A 20,887-nucleotide genomic window follows, 5' to 3' on the forward strand; every position below is an offset into this window, starting at 1 on the left:
TTAAGGATGGAGACTAGTTGAAATTAAAATAATGCCTGAATATGTGACTCCAATAATACCCAAAACTGCGAGACTTTCCTATCTCTATGTTTTTTTTCCCTTTTTTAATTGCCTATACATGTATAAATAAGAAATCCTGCAGAATTCAAACGTAAAACATTTACCACTATAGGAGCACGTGCTGCAGATGGATGACCAATTATAGAAAGAGGCACCAGCAAACAAATTTTAGCTAACAGTTTCTAGGAAGGAACACAAATGAGAGGAAGCGGGTTATCATTTTAGGCTCGGGCAGTTAAACGCATGAAAAATTATTCAGGAAATTGTACACATTATAAAAACATGCCCAGCGATCAATAATTTTAAAATCGAGCAATGAAAACAGATTTTAATACAACAACTGTAAACCAACATACTTGCGATGAACGGATAAAGCTGAGTTCGGCAGGCAGTGTCATGAGTTTGCCATTCTGGTATGCAGTTGTGATAGGAGCTGCGGTATAGTTTATTACAAAGGAATCCCCAACTGAAATGAGAATAACATTTGTTTCACGAATATAAGCCAGCAGGAATTGGGAATGCCAAAAGGTCTGGTTTAAGAGTGAAAGTGTCTATTGTGTCATTGATTGAATGATGGGTTCAGGCATTCAATCATCATACATGCATTTGGCCACCCATCTTGTCCTTCATGCATCCTATCGTTCATCAACTGAATCATTCTTGCATTCACACTCTGACGCAAATGTAATAAAACACATATACTCAACAACATATGCAAGATTGCACAGAGCTATAGGTATACAAGCTGTAAAGTTATATAAATCTTAAATTGGACTGGGTGAATAGGGGAAATAAAGATATGTATAGTAATATTATTTCTGACAAGCAGTAATACCTAGAAAATTAAATAACTAGCAATGTATATCTACACGTATTATTGATTGATGAGATCTGGAAGATAATGATATAGTTATGCATTCCTGTGTAAAAGTAAAATGAATAATACAGTACACTTTAAAAAAATAAATAGAAAAATAATGTAGGGTTCTGGATAACATTTTCATATGGGAGAAACTTACTTCTTACTTTGTGAAGTCAAAAGTAAAATAATTTCATAGGAAGTAAATAATAGCTTTCTTTCTTGACAGGAGGGATCTTAATATAACAATGCAATTCTGGACATTTATGAAATATGTGCCTCCTTCCTAATACAATGTGTAATACATAGTGTGCTCATCTCTCCAAAGACCCACTTCTTGTGAGACATACAGTGCTTTTTTCACAATTTTTAATATACACCCCAAGTAAATTTGTGTACTATTTAATATTGTGCAAGAATGAAAGAATCTACTCTTCTGTTTCTCAAGAGAGATGACGTAAACAGAACATTCAACATCGTTGTACAGAATAGAAAGAGGTTTTATTGTCTAGAAGCACCAACAAGGCAACCCTGACTTTTCCCCTGGCTTCACATTACAACACATAAAATCTATCTATAACTCCAAAAATATTTTAACAATTTGAATGAGCTGCATAAAAAGATGTGGTATGCTGAGATGACGCCTATGGCGGTGTTGTAGAGTGGAGTCTCACATTTGAAAGCCAGACGTATCAAGGCCACTGGAGAACCTTTCAAGTAGCAAGATAAGTTTGCTACAAAAGTATTACAGGCCTATGAAGTGCAACATCCTTGCACACTAAAGAGCCACTTAAAGTATTCTCATAGTGTGAACCGCTGAGAAAAACTTCAGTGTCCAATTTCAACACTGAAATCAGAAAGGTAATTCCCAATACCCATGTATAAACCCTTCCCTCAATGCTTCATATCTGCCCATTTACTGGTACTGCAGATAGTACTGAAAATGAAATATCGAAATCGGCAGGGTGATGTATCCATTGAATATTCCAATCAACGCATGGTGATTCAGCAACAGTGAAAGGTAACTTCTCTAGTTTTTTCTATGTGTAACATCTTTGCGTGCCATTAGTATCTGCTGTTTTGTAAGGTGAAAACAGACTTGTGGCATTAATAGGTTGACATGGCACATGGCCAGAACATAATATTTTTAGTGTCCAGATAAACAGCAGAATAGACCTAAACTGTGACTGCCCATGTTGTAATGTGGATATGTCTTGTTGAATAATGTCTATTGCCGATGACACTAGGTGTCCCAAAGAGTATATTCTAGATAACAAGGTGGTCATTCCATTGTCAACCACTACTGCAGCCTTTTCTAAACTGGCCCTGTCAATTTCATGCAGTCTTTCAGCAGCTTCCTGCTGAGAAACCTTCCATATTTTGTTGTATATTGACGTGGTTTTCGAGGACCTAATAAAAAGTCCTTGAACTTCTGGTCATCAGAAAAAAGGGACCAGTGTTGTTTCACCTGAGCCAATAATGAGATTATTAGGCAATCAAGGCACAACTTCCCAAAACTGTGAGTAGTCACCACACCAAGTGTTCAGACTGCACATATTTATTTTATTTATTTATTTTAAGGTTTTATAGAGCGCGTAGTAACCCTAGAGCATCCCAGCGCTAGAACCAGAACTCAGGAGAGGTCAGAATCGAAGGGGGGGGATTTAAGGAAAGAGAAAGGTTTTCAAGGCCTTCCTGAATTGGAGAAGATTAGGTTCAGTTCTCAGTCTCCGAGGAAGGTTGTTCCAGTGTTTGGCCGTGTGGACCGAGAAGCGGCGTCCTCCGGACCGGGCCTTTTTGACTCTGGGAACAGTGATGAAGTTCTCTCCGCCTGAGCACGTCAGGCCTACCGATCATAAACCCTTGGTGTTACTGAGGAATCTTACCTGACATCTGTTTGGGTCTAACAGCCAAACCAAACATCCCTTCCTATTGGGATCTGAAAATTGTATGTGGCATTAGGTAGGATGGTGTCCAATATTTCCTCCTTGTATTTTGTAAAATGAGGGAATGAGTGGGGTGTCAAATCTTTCAACTTAGCTAATCCAAGACATGATATTTATTGCACAGTCTTGTTCAGGAAAATCATCTGTTGTGGTATTAGACATGCTCTAAACAAAGCCTCAGTTTACTGAACCTGCCGGTCTTGTGTCCCCAAGATCAACCCTTTCGCTCAGTCACTCATGCTCTCTCTCAGAGAAATATACAAGTAATACACAGAGAGGCATTCTCAATATTTATTGAACCATTGTGATTCTTGTATAGAATATTTGTGCTGCAATGATCGATAGACAGAAGCAGATAAAAGTGATTGACGGTGTAAGGATAGTGAACAAAATAAATAGTTCCCCCATCTTGCTAAAACAATGTATATATGCGAGCATAAAAGAACTGTATCTAGGGTACTCCTACTATGTATTCCCTAACCTAGTTGCTCGGGTGTGTGTGTGTTCTGCCAAGAATCCCCTATTCGATGATCCAACCCCCAATACCTGAAGGGAAAATATTTAGGTCCCAGTTTTCGTCTCAGGTATCCCTCCTTGCAGAGGGGTCATCAAGCAGCTGGGCTGAGATTTCAGCATGTAGTGACCTCGCAAGGACAGCAAGTGCTCCTCTGCCCCAACCCGGAAATGCTTGTTTATTTATAACAAAAAGTGTCCTTGCTCCCGAGCTGAGACCTTTGTCAGGCCACAATTTTTTGTGATCTATTGATAGCTGTGTCACCTCATTGATGAATTACAATCACATTTGCACAATGTATGTTTGAACCTTGTACAAGATGTTCAAGATGTCATAATAGTGTTCTTACAAAGTGGAATTTGTAAGCAAATGTAGTTTCATGGCTAATCCTGCACTGTCACGCACGCAATTGTGTGTCAAAAGTCCTCGTGTGAAAGAGCAGGAAACTTAGAAAAATGTGTGCATGTTAAAATGGTAGCGTTTCTCCACGGGCGTAACTGACAGATGTATTGGGCTTATCCTAGTCTTTTTATCATGTCATCGACGTGAGGTAATGGGTACATGTCAAACTTCCAAATCTTATTAACCTCTCTGAAATCAAAACAATATCTAATGGTGCAGTCTGGTTTTAGTACCACTATTACTGGTGAGTTCCAAGGACTCATAAAGAACTCTATAACCCTTAGTGTGAGCATTTTGCGTACCTCCTCTTTGATGGCTTGTCGTCGGGCTTCGGGTATGCAATATGGTTTCAAGGCATACTCGTTTTCCTGGTTCATTAACTGTAGATTTGTTTTTTTTGTCATCATAGCACCATAGCGTCTGCAATTCTCGGACCAGGTTATCTGTCCGCCTCATGGTCTGTTGCATTAGCACTTGGCCCCTCTGCTCTTAACCGGCCAAGTGGGACCATCACTTGGAGCAGTGCCTCGGTGTAATCATAGGATCTCATTGTTCTATCTGAGGTTCTCCCCTAAGTTTCACTCCACCTAGAAAAAGTTCACTCATATCCCGGGTCGTCTTCTTCTCTTACATTCCATCTCTGTACGCCAAGTCCATTTAGCCACTTTAATCCAGTCTGCAACATTCAGAGGTGATGGGTTGATCCATGATTTACAAATTTCCCTTGTCATTATAAGTATCAAATAGAACATGAGGCTACTTTGCTCCCTGCTCAATAAGCTATGTGAGGTCTTATCTACTCCCAACAGGACTAATAAAATGTTTAAAGCTATAGTTACCCCTAAAATATCTTTTAAAATGGTCTCAATGTCAGTCCAGAATGCTTTAATCCTAGGGCACAAAAAAAAGCTATGTTCATCATTAGCTTTGAAGAGTCCACACCTTCTACACCTGGGGGTAGGCAATGGGGTGAATTTGACCATTTTTTGTGGTGTCCAATGTAATCTATTGATGGTGAAGAAGTGGTTTCGCTTTAGAGTTGCAGGCTTAAAAAAGGAGTGTAATAATTTCAGAGTAACGCCAAATTGGTTGGAAGTCTACTTCTTAAAGGTATCTCCCAACACCATATATGGTGCTTTTATTTTCTTATCTTTCTCTACCAGGAGTTTTCAATACCATATGGAGACCTCCTTTCTTTTAGATCTTACATCCTGGAGCGAGGACTCAAATTCCCATTCCCTCTCTCTCTCTCCAAGTCTCCTGTGTCGAGGTTGCAAACCAGGAAGATAGCTGTACATATTTGAACCTGGATAGACTATCTCCAACTTTGGCTCTCAGGGGATCCTACGGTAGTATTCCTTGCACTGTCATCAGGTCTCCCCAGGTAACAGTCCCTGCCCATCTTAATGGGAGACTCAACCCATCCTTCATGTATTCTGGGATGCCGTGGGAATCCCATATTGGTGCAAAGTCAGTATAATATCCAGTATTAAGCATCTTCCTCACCTGGCACCAAAGGTTGAGTGCTGTCTTTAAAACCTTCAGTCATACCTTTTTAAAGAATTTTGGGGTGCCAAACCTATACAAAAACCCATCAGCTCCTAACTCTCTCAATCATTGCTCCTAATAGCATTCCCCATGTTGAGCTATCCTGCTTTCTCAATAACATCTGGAGATTCTTAAACTGAAATGCTATACCATAAACATTTAAGTCTGGGAGGACTAAGCCACCCTTTTCAAGCCTTCGCCTCATCTCTTTCCACACCAACCTAAGCCTCCCTGAAAGCCCATATGAAACTGTTTATTTGTCCCTGGATCTTAATTGTGATTAATCCTGGGAATGTGAGGGGATGCAGTTAAAAAGATGACAGTTTCGGAAGGATCGACATCTTAATTAAATTAACTCACCCATAGATTGCTAGTTGCAAGTTCTTCCATCTGGACAGTAGGAAGTCAACTTCCTTAACCACCCTTTTTAAAAAAATGAGATGGCATTTCATCCACTGGGTTGAAAATAGTGATCCCTAAATACTTTATCTCTGCACTCCCTCTCCCTCTCCCTCTCCAGTCTTCTATATTCCAACACATTACCTCATCTTGGAATTATTCGCGAAATACCCCAACAGGGCCTCAAACTCTGCCACCACCCGCTCCACCCTCTGTACGGTTTTAACAGGGTCTGATATATAAATTATCAAATTGTTGGTATACAAAGCAATCTTGCTACTAAAAGTAGATGAATAAAAAGGGATGACCTCAGCATCTTTCCCAATCAGTTGTGCCAAAGGTTCAATGTATATTTCAAACAGGGGACAACCCTGCCTTGTACCCCTCTGAATACTAAAACTCCTAGTTAAGAAACCATTAAGAATAATCCTGGCCGATGAGTTTTCATTAGGTTCTGGAGAATAAGTGTAAAGCCCGGACTTAATCCTATTACATCCAGGACCTCCCACAAATATGCCCAATATACCAGGGAAAAAAAGCTGTGCTGGTCCTTTTGGACCTATCAGCGGCTTTCGATACAGTCTCACATAACATCCTCCTAGATCGTCTCAAAGCCTATGGCATTTCCCATCTTGCACTTGCCTGGTTAGGGTCTTTTCTCCAAAATCGAAGGCAAGTCACTACCCTTGGGCAAATCCAGTCAACAGAAAAATCACTACTCTGTGGGGTCCCATAAGGTTCCATCCTCAGTCCAGTGCTTTTCAATGCTTATATGGCTCTGCTAATCAGGCTAATTTCGTCCTTCAACATCAAGACCATATCATATGCTGACAATACTCAGCTGGTATAGGTCCTACACAAAAACACTACACTGGCTGAGGAAAACCTGTGCCACTGCCTCACAGCTGTCTTCCACTGGATGAAGACCAACCACCCGAGAAGCAACTCTGAAAAAACAGAAATCATGCCATTGGGGAAGGGCAACAACTTCTGCCCCAGTCAATAGTGGCCAATTGACATCCACCTCCCCCTGACACGGTAACTACCGCCAAAAACCTGGAGGTCAGATTTGATTCTGCACTGCCCTTCCATCAACAGGCGCTATCTGTAGCTGGCACCTGCCTTCATTTAATTAAATCACAAAAAAAATGTTGACCTACTTTCCTTATAGACAAGGCAGACAGTTGCTACAGCCCTAATCACTTCTAGACTGGACTATTGCAACAGCCTTTATGCAGGAACCAATAAATCAGTCCTTCATAAGCTTCAGATGGTCCAACACGCTGCAGCAAGATTAGTACTCAAATGGCCCAGAAAATCCTCTGCATCAGCTGCCCTTAAAACACTGCACTGGCTGCCTGTTCATGAAAGAATACTGTTCAAACTTCTAACAATAACTTTTAGAAGCTTTTACTCCTCCGGCCCGCAGTATATTCGATCTAGGTTTACCCACTACATACCTTATTGTGCGCTTAGATCTTCCAACTCAAATCTTTTAAAACCCGCACCCTTCAAATGCATTTCTAAAGGAGGTAAATCCATTGCAGTGTTAGGCACAAAGACCTGAAATCAACTCCCTTATAATCTTGGCTTCATCCAGTCAGAAACCCCTTAAAACTTGGATTTTCACCTCCTCGGATGCTCTTTGCAGAGCCCTGATCTAACTCTTCAATCCTGTCTCTCAGTAGCTATTAGGCTTTACCCGCAACCCAATCAACTATAGTGCCATGATGCTCCTCGTAGCGGCACATGCGCTCTATAAATACCACCAAACATACACAATCAAAAGCCTTAGCCACCTCAATTGTGACAACGGCTAAGGGAATCGAATGAATCGTGGCAAGGTCAACTGTTGCGTAAGCTCTTGAATTTGCCTCTTCGGGATAAATCCTTTCTGATCTGTGTGTATCAGCTGAGGGGGAAGCTCAGACAATCTTCCTGTCAAGATACTCAAATATTTTATAATCTGCATTTAACAGGGAGATAGGACGACAGGAGTCTGCATTCCTAGGATCCTTGGCAGGTTTTAAAACCAAGACAATTTTCGCATCTTTCCATGAGTTTGGGATTTGTCCCCCTGATGTTATATTGATTTAAACAGTAGTTCCCACTCTGTCACCAATTCTTCTATCAAGAGTTTATACAACTCTGATGGTAAAGCATCCTGGCCAGCCGCCTTACTGTTCTTTATCTGCAGAAGGTATGTCCTAATCTCCTCCTTGGTATTGGGGCTTCCAAACATTCTCTACCACCCCTTGTAAGTCCCCGAAGCTGTACGCTTTCCAGACAAACTCTAAGCCTCTATGAATCTGGTTAAACCTCTTCTGTGTATAATTCAGTCAATAAGCAGGCCCGGACTGGCCGTTGCGGGCACCGGGCAATCCCCCGGTGCGCTGCAAGGGCGGGGGCTGGTTTTAGGCCCCTGGGGGCCGTTTTTGTTACAGGGCCGTTTTTGCAGCAACGCTGCAAAAACGGCCCTGTAACAAAATCGGCCGAAAACCGGCCCTGGCAAAGAGCGCGGTCGCACCCTCAACCCACCACCCCCGGGGTGTGGGGGGGCCGGACGAGCACTTTGCCAGGTCCTGTTTTGGTTCCCAGTCCGGCCCTGACAATAAGGGTACTAGAAAGGCCTGCATTTCCTCAAGGAGGAGTCTCCCTGTGGATTGATTACCAATTCCCTGATGTAATAACTAGATCTCTCCACTCTTGACTTCCATGCTAGCAGAGTCCCCGCTTTCTCCATATTCAAATTGTCTCGTACATCCTGTTTGCCAATGCTCTCTGCACTTAATAACCAATTGGATCTTCTAATTTAACCTCACCTTTTCCAACTGCCTTAGTAACCCCTACTTATCTTTATTTAGCCTCCTGCCTTGCTGCTGCAACTCGACCTCCAGTGTCCCACTCTGTCTTCCACTCTTGTGAGGTCTATTCTTACAACCTTATTTTCAAAATGAGCCTGACTTTGCAACACCCCTCGAATATACACTTTAAAATGATCCCAAATTACGTCAAGAGGGGCTAATCCTGGTTATCAAGAAAGAAGTCAGCGTAGGCTTGTTTTCGAGTGGCAAAGACCTCTGGGTCTAAAAGGATAGCCCTTTTAAATGTCTACCTTACATTTTGTTGGCCGATAGAACACTTTAAAGACATACTAACCACAGCATAATCCAAAATATGGCCCATAGAATATGGACCGCCTTTATATTTTCAGCTAGAGTTCTATCCACAAAGGCATACTTCAATCTGGAAAAATTACCATATTTTTTTACTATGGTAAGTATAGCCCCTCCTTGATCCCTTTATATATCTTCATGCATCTACCAAGCATATGTCCTGAAGCATATTTTTAGAGCCTGTCTCTCCCTAGGTTCTTTCAAGTAGATCTATCCAAGATGGGGTCCAGGAGGATATTGAAATCCCCTCGATAATCATTGGGGATGTAACCTCCACTAAAATCCACTCCGGATTGGCTGTGTGCTGGGGGTCATCCAAATTTGGGCCGTAAAATCCAGCACACACAGACTCAAAACCCCCATAACTCAAGGTTGCCAGAACCCACCTTCCAGAACTGTTGGTTTCTGAGGATTTTACATCAACCCCCAACTCCCCTCCAACTCAGGATAGCCACCCCCTTACAATGCTCTACTTGCTCCGAAACATAGCTATCAACCCATCTGCATTTAGAGAACAGGGCTCTACTCTCACTGGCTGTTCGGAGAGTTTCTTGATGTAGGACAAAGTATCTCGTAGCCAATCTTTGCTGACTTTTAGATCTGAGGCCATTTACATTCCACGTTAAAAAAGATAGCTCTTTACTACCCCGCCCCACCCCATAATTTTCTGTATATTCAAGACCCTTTTTTTATGCATTGACCTAGGCCAACTTACTAAATAGATACAGCTAGGTGATACAGAGGACTTTTTTTTTCTTCCTTTTTCTCCCGCTGATCCAGTGCCTTCCCCACCCAGTGCCACCCAACCCATCCCTCCCCGGGGAACCCTCTCATAGCTTTCAGGCATGAGATGCCTGGTGAGCTTCTAACGAGGAGGAGTAGTTATGTTCAAAGTAAATTTCACTGTGGCACATATGCTTAAGCTCATGACCATATCCACCTGTCTCCCTTTGCTTTGAGGGCCTGGCAATGTCAGAACTTTATAGAAGGAATTAAGGGATGGGGTGACCTTGATCCAGAGCTCTTTTTCCCCTATCCCGTGGACTCTTCCCCGACAGCTTAGTAGATTTCCCAGTTTTCCAAGCTTTAGCTATGGAGACCTCCACATCTGCTGCCGTCCCGGATATAAGATTTTACCCCGTGGTGGATTCCTTAACACTGGGGACCACTATAACAGGGGGAAATTCCAGCCTTGGATCTACCCTTGATGATGCGGTTATGCCTCTGGTACATAGTGTGCACCAATTAGCTTACTTTTTACCTTCTCTGAGAGCTGACTGCTTGGGAGAGCTGAATGCCCCTTGCATGGGCAAGGGGCGTTGTGCCCACCAGATTTCTTTTACTGCCTCCCAGAAAGGCCCACAGCTCTTTTCCTGGAGCGGCATGCTGTTGAATGCCTCAAGGAAATTTCCTGCCACCTGAGGGAGGATCTCCTCCGAACTCTGCCCAGAGCCTGCGGGCTGCCAGTCACCTTAAGGAAAACTACAGCAGCCGGTGAAAAGTCCTCCTGATAATCCCTCTGACTTGTGCTGACGCCACCACCGCTGCACTAGAACAGCACACCCGCTGCCCTGCTTCACCACAGCTCCTTTGCTGAGCTCTCCCAGTGCCAGGTTCTCTGAGGCAGCCTCAGGGCTGGGACCCGCTGCAAATGCTCGTGACATCCACTGCAGCAATACCATTGGGTGGGGGTAAAGTTACGAGTAAGCGCAGGGAGTGGGGGGTGAGGGGTCCCACCAACGGCAAAAAGAAACGTGTTTCTCCCTGGTGAGCTCGAGGCCGGTTAGCTTGCGGTCACCATGTTCCCCCTCCAACCAGTAACTATGGAGTGTTGTAACATTTGGGTTCACCCAGGAATGGTGGAGAAAATGCTTAACTGTGATTTTGACTTGGTTTGCAGGTCCTGTCTTTTTAGGGCATCATGCTTGGAGTCTATACAGTATAGATCTTGAGTATTGCCTTTAACTCCAAAGGTGGAAAAAGCAGTTAGGGACCCCCCACACACTTTTTTTAACAAGTTTATGTGATATATCTGGGACTCCTTGTTCTTGCTTTGGTTTCTATCCAATATGTTACGGGTCCTATTTGTCCTATGACTTTAAAGGGGAGTTGCCATTGGCTTAAAATGTTTTGCTCTGAAGATGAACGCAGCAGAAGTGCACAGTCATGTACAGTAAAGACTTGATTTTTTAATGGTTTATTTCTTTTGCTGTTATAGCTCTACAGGATGGTTTAGCTAGCCCTATTTCCTTTGCCTCTACCTTCTGAGGACCATACCGGGCTTTGTGTACTAATCCTCCACAATATAAGCATTGTGGCATACTGGCTATCTCTCCAGCTCCCAGAGGAAGAGTTATGGAATCAATCTTCCTAGTGGTCCTATGTCTAGCGGACGTCTCCGGGTCACTGGTTCTTCCCCTTGAGTAATTTTCTTTTCAGTCTCCCCGTGTATTCTATATAGGTCTTGTCCTCAATGACCAGACACTCCAGGATGCTTTTATTTATGTCTCAGTTAAGAGGTGGTACAGCGTGGGTTAACGGCTTGGTAGGCCATTTGCAGGTTACCAGTCAACAGTGGCCCCGGATATTGCCCCCACCGTTTCTCTGGCCATCCAGCAGCTTGGGCTAATTGTTCATAATGTTAAAAAAGAAATCAGGATTGTCTCCAGGTGCATACTTTTGGAAGACGATGGAAGGTTTAAGGGTGTGACCTCTTTGTGTTTCTAGTGTGTCTGCCAATTTATTAATGCCAATGTCCCGTGTCCGGGAGACTTTTCCAATATGCTCCGATTGTTTTTGGCGAGCGCTCTGAAAGGTCTCCGTGTCCTCGAAAGTGGTGCCCATGAATTTCCCGAAGGCGTTTTCTAATTTCTGCTATCCTTTAGCCAATTTGGCAACAGAAGCCTCCATTTCCTCAGATTGCACTTCTGACACCATTTTGTGGAAAGTGGAAATATGGCTTCAGAGGCTTCTCTGTTTTCTGAATGGTGACTTTTATTGATAACACCAATGATAAATGAAACAACGGAATATTAGAGTTATGGTAACGTCAATGGGCAGTCCATGTTTCATGTAATATATATCCAGCTTCATGAATGGTGACAACGGTGAGGAATGCAGTAACCACGGTCTGATCTTCTCCTTTTTTTTCCTAGGGTATTGGGATGGTCACAGCCAGTATCCTCGGGGAAACCGGAAAAGGTATGGGTAAGTATTAGTAATGATTTTATATCTTTTCTTTAAACTAATCAGGAAGGGGAACCAGTCACAATTCACCCATGATAAAAACGAGGGAAAAGGCTTTCAGCTCAAAGGGAAACCAAGGTTAAACTCCTAATTCTGTGTATAAGGCTCTCTTTATACAAAACCAAACTGGCAGGCAACATGAGAGGTGTGTCAATCACGCTTTTCTTCCTAGTCCGGCATTCATGAGTATCACATCAAAAAAAATAGAAGCCCACCAAGGGCAGAAGAATTGAGAAAGGCAAAAATATAAATTAGAATTACCATGAAGAAAGAAGTTATTGCCAGAAAAGAGAAATAGGTGTGCAATATAGGGACAGAGTATTGTAATGCCCACAGCAGTATTCGCTCAAGTCAATCAACCAAGTAGCCAGAACTCGGAGTAGTGGCGGCTAGCAGGCAAAGGTTGGCAGCATCCACCTGTCCTCACTTCATTCATTGAGTGTCCCCCCCACAGCCTCCTCCACATCTCCTCATTCTTCTGTCACCAGTTCCTCAAGCCTTGCAGGGTTTTGGCCTTGTGCTGTCATCTCCAGGGCATCAATTTTCTTTCTTTGGCGCTCATCATAGTGGTCTGCGTCATCATGGTTGAAAGGGAACACGCATTCCAAGTTTTTCTTCCTTTTTATTTGCCCGGTCTCCTCCAGGTGCTCCTGTAAAACAGAGCCCGTCTTCACTTTCGCTAATGGGAGGTACAGTGTCAGCCCCTTCTCCCTGCTGACGTTTTGGTTTCATTGCGTTTGTAGGTGGTGCCAGCATGGATCACCCTTATAGGAGGGGTCCACGCTCCCGATTCCAGGTATGCCTGGAGCAGATGGACCCCTCAACACAGCCAGCTTTTAGAATGTCTCCAAGAAGTCTTTAGCGACAAGACAGCTGCGCTGTCTGGTAGGCTTTGACCTAAATCTGTAACAAACTCAAGAAAATGTGAATTACAAGTTCTCATCACCATAAAGACCACCATTGAGAGTAAATGCCTCTGGCATCTCACACTGTGGGTACTACTATTTGGAAATAGCGATTCAGCATGCAAGTGCCATCGTTCAATCACAACACATACTCTTGTGGGGGTGTACTGTGGAGCCTGCTTAGAGAAACTACAAGACACCATATGACAATCAGAGGTAAATAAATGCATTCCTTGTTTTTGGCTGGTAGGCACTATACTTTAGCAGAAAGACCTTAAACACAATTAGCTGCATATGAATGTTTTTTGTTGAAGAAAAGTATGATTGCTGTAATAATGCTTTTATCTTTTTCCAACACAAATCTGAAGAAAAGTGATCTAAATTGTATTTCAAGGAGTAATCATAAAATAAATGTCTATTCCACATGAATACTTGGGAACCTACTGAAGCACAGAAATAAGAAATCTGTAGACCTGATAAGAGTCACAGTTTACGGAAGAAAAAACAACAGTACGTGATTAACTCAACATTCTTGAATAAAACGTTTAGACAAGTTATGCTTGGACGATAAGAATACTGAGATTTTTTATTCTATTGTTCAATCAGATTTCATTCACTTCTGTAAATCATATCCATGTGTATTACCATAGAAAAATGAGGAGATACAATTTTTTGTCTATCCATTGTCTAACCATTGAAAGCTGTTCACCATAGTAAGAACATCACACATGTACAATTACAAGAAGTTATCACAATTTCACCTGGTAATGTTGCTCTTTTGAAGGTCTGATATCCATTGCCGATGTTACTGCCATCACTTCCTGTAATATTGAAGCCATCTATGTTATCACGAATAATAAGATCAGACACACTGGAAGCAGAAGGCGGTGTGTTGCTGTTAGTAGTCTTTATGCTCACAAATGCAGTCTGTGGATCATTCTGGGTATTTACCTGAATAAACAAAGGATCATTAACATGTGCTCAATATCATTATCTCTCCCCAACATATCATCTTGCATAAAGGTGTCAATGGAGGAATTTTACGAAACACTATGAAGCTATCTTTGAGACTGGGGGGACATATAGGTTGTCAGGCTGTATGTCTCACAATTTATTTTCATTTCACAGATCATGATGTTGCTCCCTGACTGACGACTAGGATGTACTTCATAAATCAAAGTCAAGAAGGTTAAGAATAGTGGCAAACAGCCACACAGAAACAGATAAGTTGATGTTACACCTGAAGAGAAGCAATCTTGCTTCTGGATGTACTGTAGCTTCACTTCTTTAGTTAAATAGCGAGGGTGGAAAAAGATTACCTCAGCTTGCTTTGAAGCTGAACTAGTAGTTGATCCAATTATCGGATGGTTAAACATGATGAAGTGAATTATTTATGCTGATCTGTTCATGCTACATACGCACAGCGGAAAAGTGCAACATATATCCTACTATGCGTCATTAATATTTTATGTCGCTATTTATAGGCATTTTATTTATTAAATTTTTTGGGGTACTTCACATTGACCAGAGGTAAGAACTTCATGATAATTTTGAGTGCCTTCATTAAAAAATCATAAATTTGCATTTATTTCTGCAGCATATGCTCTGTTAACAATACGATGACCATTAACCTGTATATCATGTGCTTCCACAATGTTAAAGCGATAGAAACCAGAAGAAATACAGAAAGTCAATATATCTATTTCAAGCAATCCATTCAACCCACAAATGGGACCTCTTGGCACAAAACTAATGAACAAAAATGTATTAATGCAATAATGTGTGGATTATTCTCAACTAAACCTAAGCGTATCTGCTCTGGCCATTATGAGGACCTTACAAATAAATTGGATGAGATCATTATTTTTAAGAATAAACACTACCAAAACAGAACTTCTAATGCTCAACTTCAAAGACTATACTTAGCAGTTCAAAAATGGCTCAATATCTTTTTCCCCACACGGCTATCCTGCCACATATCCTGGCCCACGGAGGCATACTTCGATTGAGGAAGATAACGAGCACCTACCGTTTGCTCCCGGAGCTCCTGCATGCCGACTTTCCCGGGATTTCTCCCCGAATGTTCTGCGGCCCACGAGGTGGAGAGACCGGGGCGTTGATTAGGCGGGGCCTCCGGCCGCAACCACAGCGCCAACGATTGTTGCTGGCGGAGGGGAGCCTTGCCGGTGAGAGCCACTGACCTGAAGAACCGCTGCCTGCGGTGCCTCCCCGCGCCGCTTGACGGAGGCCCCCGAGGGGCGGTGTGGTGGCGAGGACTCGGAGGGGGCGCTTGGTTCCTGCCCCCTCCCCAAGTCTTGTTGTCCTGGTGTAGCCTGAGATCGCCCCCGTACCGGGCGGCTGTTCCAGAGATGGGGCCGAAATGCTTGCAACGCGTGACAGAGTTCACGCCCCGGGATGTGTTTGAGGCCATAATAACTTTGCACGAAACCATTGATTGTTACGCCCTCGATCTAGGCGTACGGATCAACGCCATTTTTGTTTCGCTGTCTGTGGAGGCCGCGGTTCTACTTCAGGGGTTAGCCGCTGAACTTGATACTGTCATCATGGAGGAGGTCTCGGACCTTCGAGTGCCCTTCGGGCCGTCTAGTGACTGGACTCCTGTGCCCGTGCGACTCGTCTCGACTGCTCGTGTGGCTCTATCCCTGGGACGCATCTCCGACTGGCGGTTGGAGGTGGAGAGTCCCTCTCCTCCCTGGACTGGCCTGGATGTATCGCGGCAGTGGCCGGATTGTTTGACTTTCATCTCCTGGGTGTTTCTAGTCCTTGCCAGCTTTGGGAAGTTTATGGGACCGGCATTGTTATTGTCTAATCTTCACTATCTATATTGTGATGGTTTTAGATTATTATGCTTTTTTATGGCCTCGTCCCTTCCGGGCCCGCTCATCCAGTTCGGACCCTCTATACTGTACTCCGCATTGCTTACTGGGAAGGCTTCGGGCTGTGTCACTGACAGACAGGGCCAGGGATGAGATGGCCTACGGCTTATTTGCTCTATTGCCGTTAAATGATGCAGTGGGTATCTTCACCTGACATTTCATTGAGGGGGTTTTTATGCTCGTGATTTGCATTTTTCCTTGTGGTATTGCTTCCTTCGTGGGATTTCTGTATTGTTGGGGTACTGGGCGGGGCCGGGCGGCGAGTTATGGGCCCTCCTCCGCTTATGTTTTCTTTTCTTTTCTTCTTCCCTTTCCTATCTTCTATATTTCGGGTTCTCTTAGGGCGACGGGCACGCGGCTGGGGGGTAGGCCATGGCCTTCTGCGGGTGTGTAGGGTGGGGGGTAGCGGGTTGGGGACTAGATTAGTTTTTGTTTCTATGGCCCTTTAGTTTCCTTCTTCTTCTCCCTTTTTCAGTGTCGCCATTGCCCATGTGTTTTGCGGGGTGCTGGGGTGGAGGGGCGGGGTTTCGACTCTTTGCATGTGGGGGTTGTGTTTTCATTTCTCCTGCCATTTGTCTTTTATCCCCTGATGGGCCCCCCCCCCCCCCCCGTATTGTCATTGTTCTTAATATCCTGATTCTTATACCTTTGCGAGAATGGGAGTAATTGTGCTGCACCATTTTTCAGTTCTTTATTTGAAAATGAACCTTTTCCGTCCTGACCCGAGCTGCTGTGTTTACTTATAACTACTGTGCTGTTTTGATACTACATCCCGTTCTGGTTTGTTGCCACTGTACGTAATGCTTGCAATGACTGATCTTTTAGCGGCCAGCCGTGATGGTTGTAGGCCCATCCTTGTAATCGTACTTACTATTAAATAAGGGTTCAATAAAAAAAAATAAAAAAAATGGCTCAATATTCTATCCTACCTGTCAATGTTTCCTTCTTTAGTCCACTTTGCCTACTCTTTTGCTCTGCTAAAACTACATTTATCTAAGTGTATCTCCAAACTGACGAAGAATACATTTTTTATTAAGACTTATGATGACGAGTGTAATTTGGAATATTATGACCATTATAGAAGAAGTATGGTAGAATGGCGAGCGGAGGGCCTGGATATAGTGTCTTTTCTGATCTCAAATGTACAATATAATTCAATTTTGTTTTTAGAAGCACTCCGTCAAAAACAGACTTGAAATTACTGCAAATAGAGTGGTTTACCTGAATCTTTTAAACTAAAATATAAAAGGTTGCAAGCAGTGTACTTTACTGTTGGAAGTAATGACCTTTTTGTTTAACTTTGACATTTGTATGATTCAGCTCGACAGTTATTATGTCTGAAGTGTAAAAATAAACCAGTAGTTTAGGGAATGTTCAATGACTGCTATTTTAGCTGATATGACTGTTTGTTAACGAGCTAAAAAACTTGATAACATCAATGAGTCTTCTGTAATATATCTCAATGAGTGTCCCGAGATGTATTTAACGATTTAGAAATAGGGAATTTAATGTAATCATTTACTACTGAACATATACTTTCTTCCCAACTTGGCCTTCTTCACTTTGACTTCACCACACAACTATTGCCTTGAGGCCTTTGATTTTAACAAGTAGAATATTTAGTGACAAAATGACTCAACTTGTTATGACTGATCCATAAATACAATGAATGAGTGAATTTAGTTGGATAGGTCTTGAAGCTACGGCAAGAGGTAATCTGAAATTGGATTATTAGTTTGGGATGAAATTTGAATACCAATTGATTTAACACACAATGATTAGGCCAGAAAACCAAGAAAATGTTTGCTCAACTCCTGGAAGCAAGACCCGAAATGAAGGCAGTTCTTCAGAAAAATGTGTGTCAAGTTCAAGTACTAGAAAACGATATTAATATTAAGAACAGAACACAATAACATTTCCAAAGCAATTGTGAGTTGAATAAAGGAAGCCAGGCATTTGTATTTTTAAAGTTTTCAGTCAGGAAGTGTCAAGAAACTACAAAGCACCAATTGAAAGTCTATGGTAGGATTAAACTGAGACCGAAGCACAATGTCAGGCTTATATTGAAGAAAAAGGACGTCTGGTGGATTACACCAGTCAATATTTTAATGGATGTTTTGAAAATCCTCTAGTACAGCAGTACAAAATACTTAAGCGGATGAGGGTCCCTAGCAGTCGGATTCTTCGTCGATGAGCTCTCGCTGAGGCCTTTAGTTTTGGTTCCAAAAGATCCAAGTGGATTAAAACTGGGGTACTTGGTCAATCAAGTCACTACTTCTGTGGCACCTATGAATCTGTACCAGGTCTCAAGTATTATGTTTAGATTTGGTCTAATTTTTTGGTTCTCAAAATCATCCAGAAGGGCAAGATTGTAGCTGGGCAGAGCTCCTCGAGGCTGGATACTTTGAAAGAAGTGTCCATCTGAAGAGCGCCATACCTTGACTATGTCCCACAAGTTTCGTACTACTTGGAAAGACTATCCTAGTCAGTCCTACGGCCTCCAGGTTCTCAGAGCAGGCATTTACGCACCAGATCTTCCTCCTGACATTGGTCCCCCCAAGGGTCCAGTCAAAACTAGTCACCTAAGTTTTCTTCTCAGCATTGAGCCCTTTTGCATTTTATGTCCCTATAGCAGCAACAGGAAACCAGCCATGTGACTCCTGGTATTCAGTTCCTTTTCCACAGCGCCTGCAGGAGTCAAGGGTCCTTCAGTCTTAATTGCAGAAGTCTTACAAAATCCCCTTTCTTCATGATGGAAGTGCCTGGTGTTCTCTTTCAGACAAACCTTATTGACTTATGTACCTGCTGCCCCCCCTTCCCACCTAGATGACTCAAATTGTCACTGCTGACAAAACTTTAGCCTCCACGCTCCCAAAGGAAGTTCAATTTTTCTCCAAGAAGTCAATCATGTGCAGCCAGTCTGTATTTGTATTCCAACTCTATGGATGCTGGGAATCATCATACTCTACTTAATTGAAGCCATTGAAATTACAAAAATGGTAACTTGTGAAAGTGCCGGTGTTAAGAATCAACCTCCAACCCCTGCATACAAACAGGTATGGCCTGCAGGGGCCTCGTTCCTGCGCGGTCCATTTACATTCCTGCCCTGAGCTCATCCCTCCACAGTTAAGTTTATCAAGAATTTAGGAAAGGTCTAGACATTTTTTTTCTAGCATTACAGTAGTTTTAGCCTCTGCCTGTGTCTCCTGCTAGGTCCTATCATACCTTAGTGCTGTTGGGAAAAAGTTATACTTTATGAGTATACAAATGCAAATACTGAAGCACCGAGCTCAACATCAGCCCAGACCACCCCACCACCAGATGTGGTCTTTGTCCCTGTGTTTCTGGTTTGAGGAGCTCTGGAACATGGAGAGGGATGTGGCAAAAGCACAGTGGCTTTATTTTAGTTTGTATTTAGTGCTAGTGTATTCTAGGAGGATGTTGGGGCTAATGATCTTGATACAATTACAAATTTTGACTGGGCCAGAACTCAAACAAAGCATGTGTGTTAGACATTTTGGAAGTTTAGAACTGGATAAAGGTGAAGGAGGAAGACTCATTCATGAAACAACCTATATGGGTTATCTAGATTTATTAAGTTAAGAGCCCCCTGAGCATGTCAGGGTCTGAAGCTGAAGTCAGCTGGGTGCAGCTGAGGTCCAGAGACAAAGGGTGCTGAGATATAGGGCTGTAACATGCAGATACCTAAGGACAGGCAACAAGGTTATGGCCCCAGTCTGTAGTTTACGCAGCACAGACTCTTAGATACACATTGTCTATTGAGAAACAGTAGCAGCCTGGGCAAGAAATGGCCCCTTTTGAGGCCTATGTAAATGGGTCAGGAAGTCTATGGGGACTGAGGCACAGGTAGACAGGCTACTGAGTTCAAGGAGGGTGGGGCACCAGCGAAGTAGGGACAGCGAGCTTCTCATGAACCCTAAGGGAGGGAAGGGCTCCAGAGCTCAATATGTCCATAGCTCAAACGGGGAGACCAGCTGATGAGTAGTACTGACTGCTGATACCGATACCAGGTATGGTGTCTTCTGAGGCCAGGACATTGGGCCTGAAGGGCTGACAAACAATCTGCGGAATCTGGAGCAGGTGGTTGCTGAGGCCATGGGATGGGGAGCTGCTGATGGACTGAGAACTGGAAAAATGAGATGCTGATGAAGGGGGTGAGCTGGTGGGCCCAAGAAGCAGAGCTTCTGAGACAGCTGGGATAGAGCTGAAGAGGGCTGCTGAGGGATAGGGTTTGAGACCTCTGATGAACAGACTTCTGATTTGGAATGTGAGCTGAAGATGAGGGGCTGTGGGAAACGTTGAAAGAGCCACTAGGAATTGGGTGTTTTAGGGCCATTGGTAGTGGGGTGATGACCAGTAGTGCCATAAACAAGGTGCTGGCTTATTCTATTAAACAAGTTAGCGAGGTTTTATACTTCTACGCTGAGGTCTGGTGAAGCCCCTTGCCCCAACTCTCATTCCTTCAACTGCTAAAGCCTACTACGCCCTACTTGTAGGACAAATGGTGCTTTATTCAACTAATTGCTCTATTTTATCTGTGCATCTTTTTCTCTGATGTCTCTCAGACAATCTAGGATACTTCCTTAGTCCCATCCCTAAGGCAAGAGCATCACACCATACAGTGAGCATGACTGGGTGCTGCAGACACCCTCCCACTCACTTCCTGTGGTGCTGTAGCAGGCAGGTGGAGAGCAGGAGGGAGCTGGGGGTAGAGGGTGGGTGTATTCTGTCAGATGACACTGCAAGTTTGAATCCAGGTGTGGTTTAAATCAGACGCTCCCCTACTCTGCACACCTTCAGGAAGAGCCTCAAGACCTGGCTTTTCGACTGATCCGAAGCTGCACCCCCCACACCCCAGTGCCTTGAGACCCTCACAGGTGAGTAGCACGCTTTACAAAACCCTGATTGATTGAT

At 43.3% G+C, this 20,887-nt stretch overlaps 1 protein-coding gene across 3 annotated transcripts in view; it reads right to left on the reverse strand.

The window, feature by feature from the left end:
- Positions 1 to 20,887, reverse strand: part of EVC2 (EvC ciliary complex subunit 2) — a 526,400-nt gene that overhangs the window by 425,483 nt on the left and 80,030 nt on the right. For all 3 annotated transcript variants that reach the window (XM_078678486.1, XM_078678485.1, XM_078678484.1), the window contains exons 5-6: positions 13,817 to 14,006; positions 417 to 526 (exon numbers count right to left, since the gene is read on the reverse strand). In XM_078678486.1, coding sequence (XP_078534612.1) covers positions 417 to 526; positions 13,817 to 14,006 — 300 coding nt within the window. The remainder of the gene's footprint in view (positions 1 to 416; positions 527 to 13,816; positions 14,007 to 20,887) is intronic.

This window comes from Lissotriton helveticus, chromosome 2_2, assembly GCF_964261635.1.
Source record: "Lissotriton helveticus chromosome 2_2, aLisHel1.1, whole genome shotgun sequence".
NCBI lineage: Eukaryota > Metazoa > Chordata > Amphibia > Caudata > Salamandridae > Lissotriton > Lissotriton helveticus.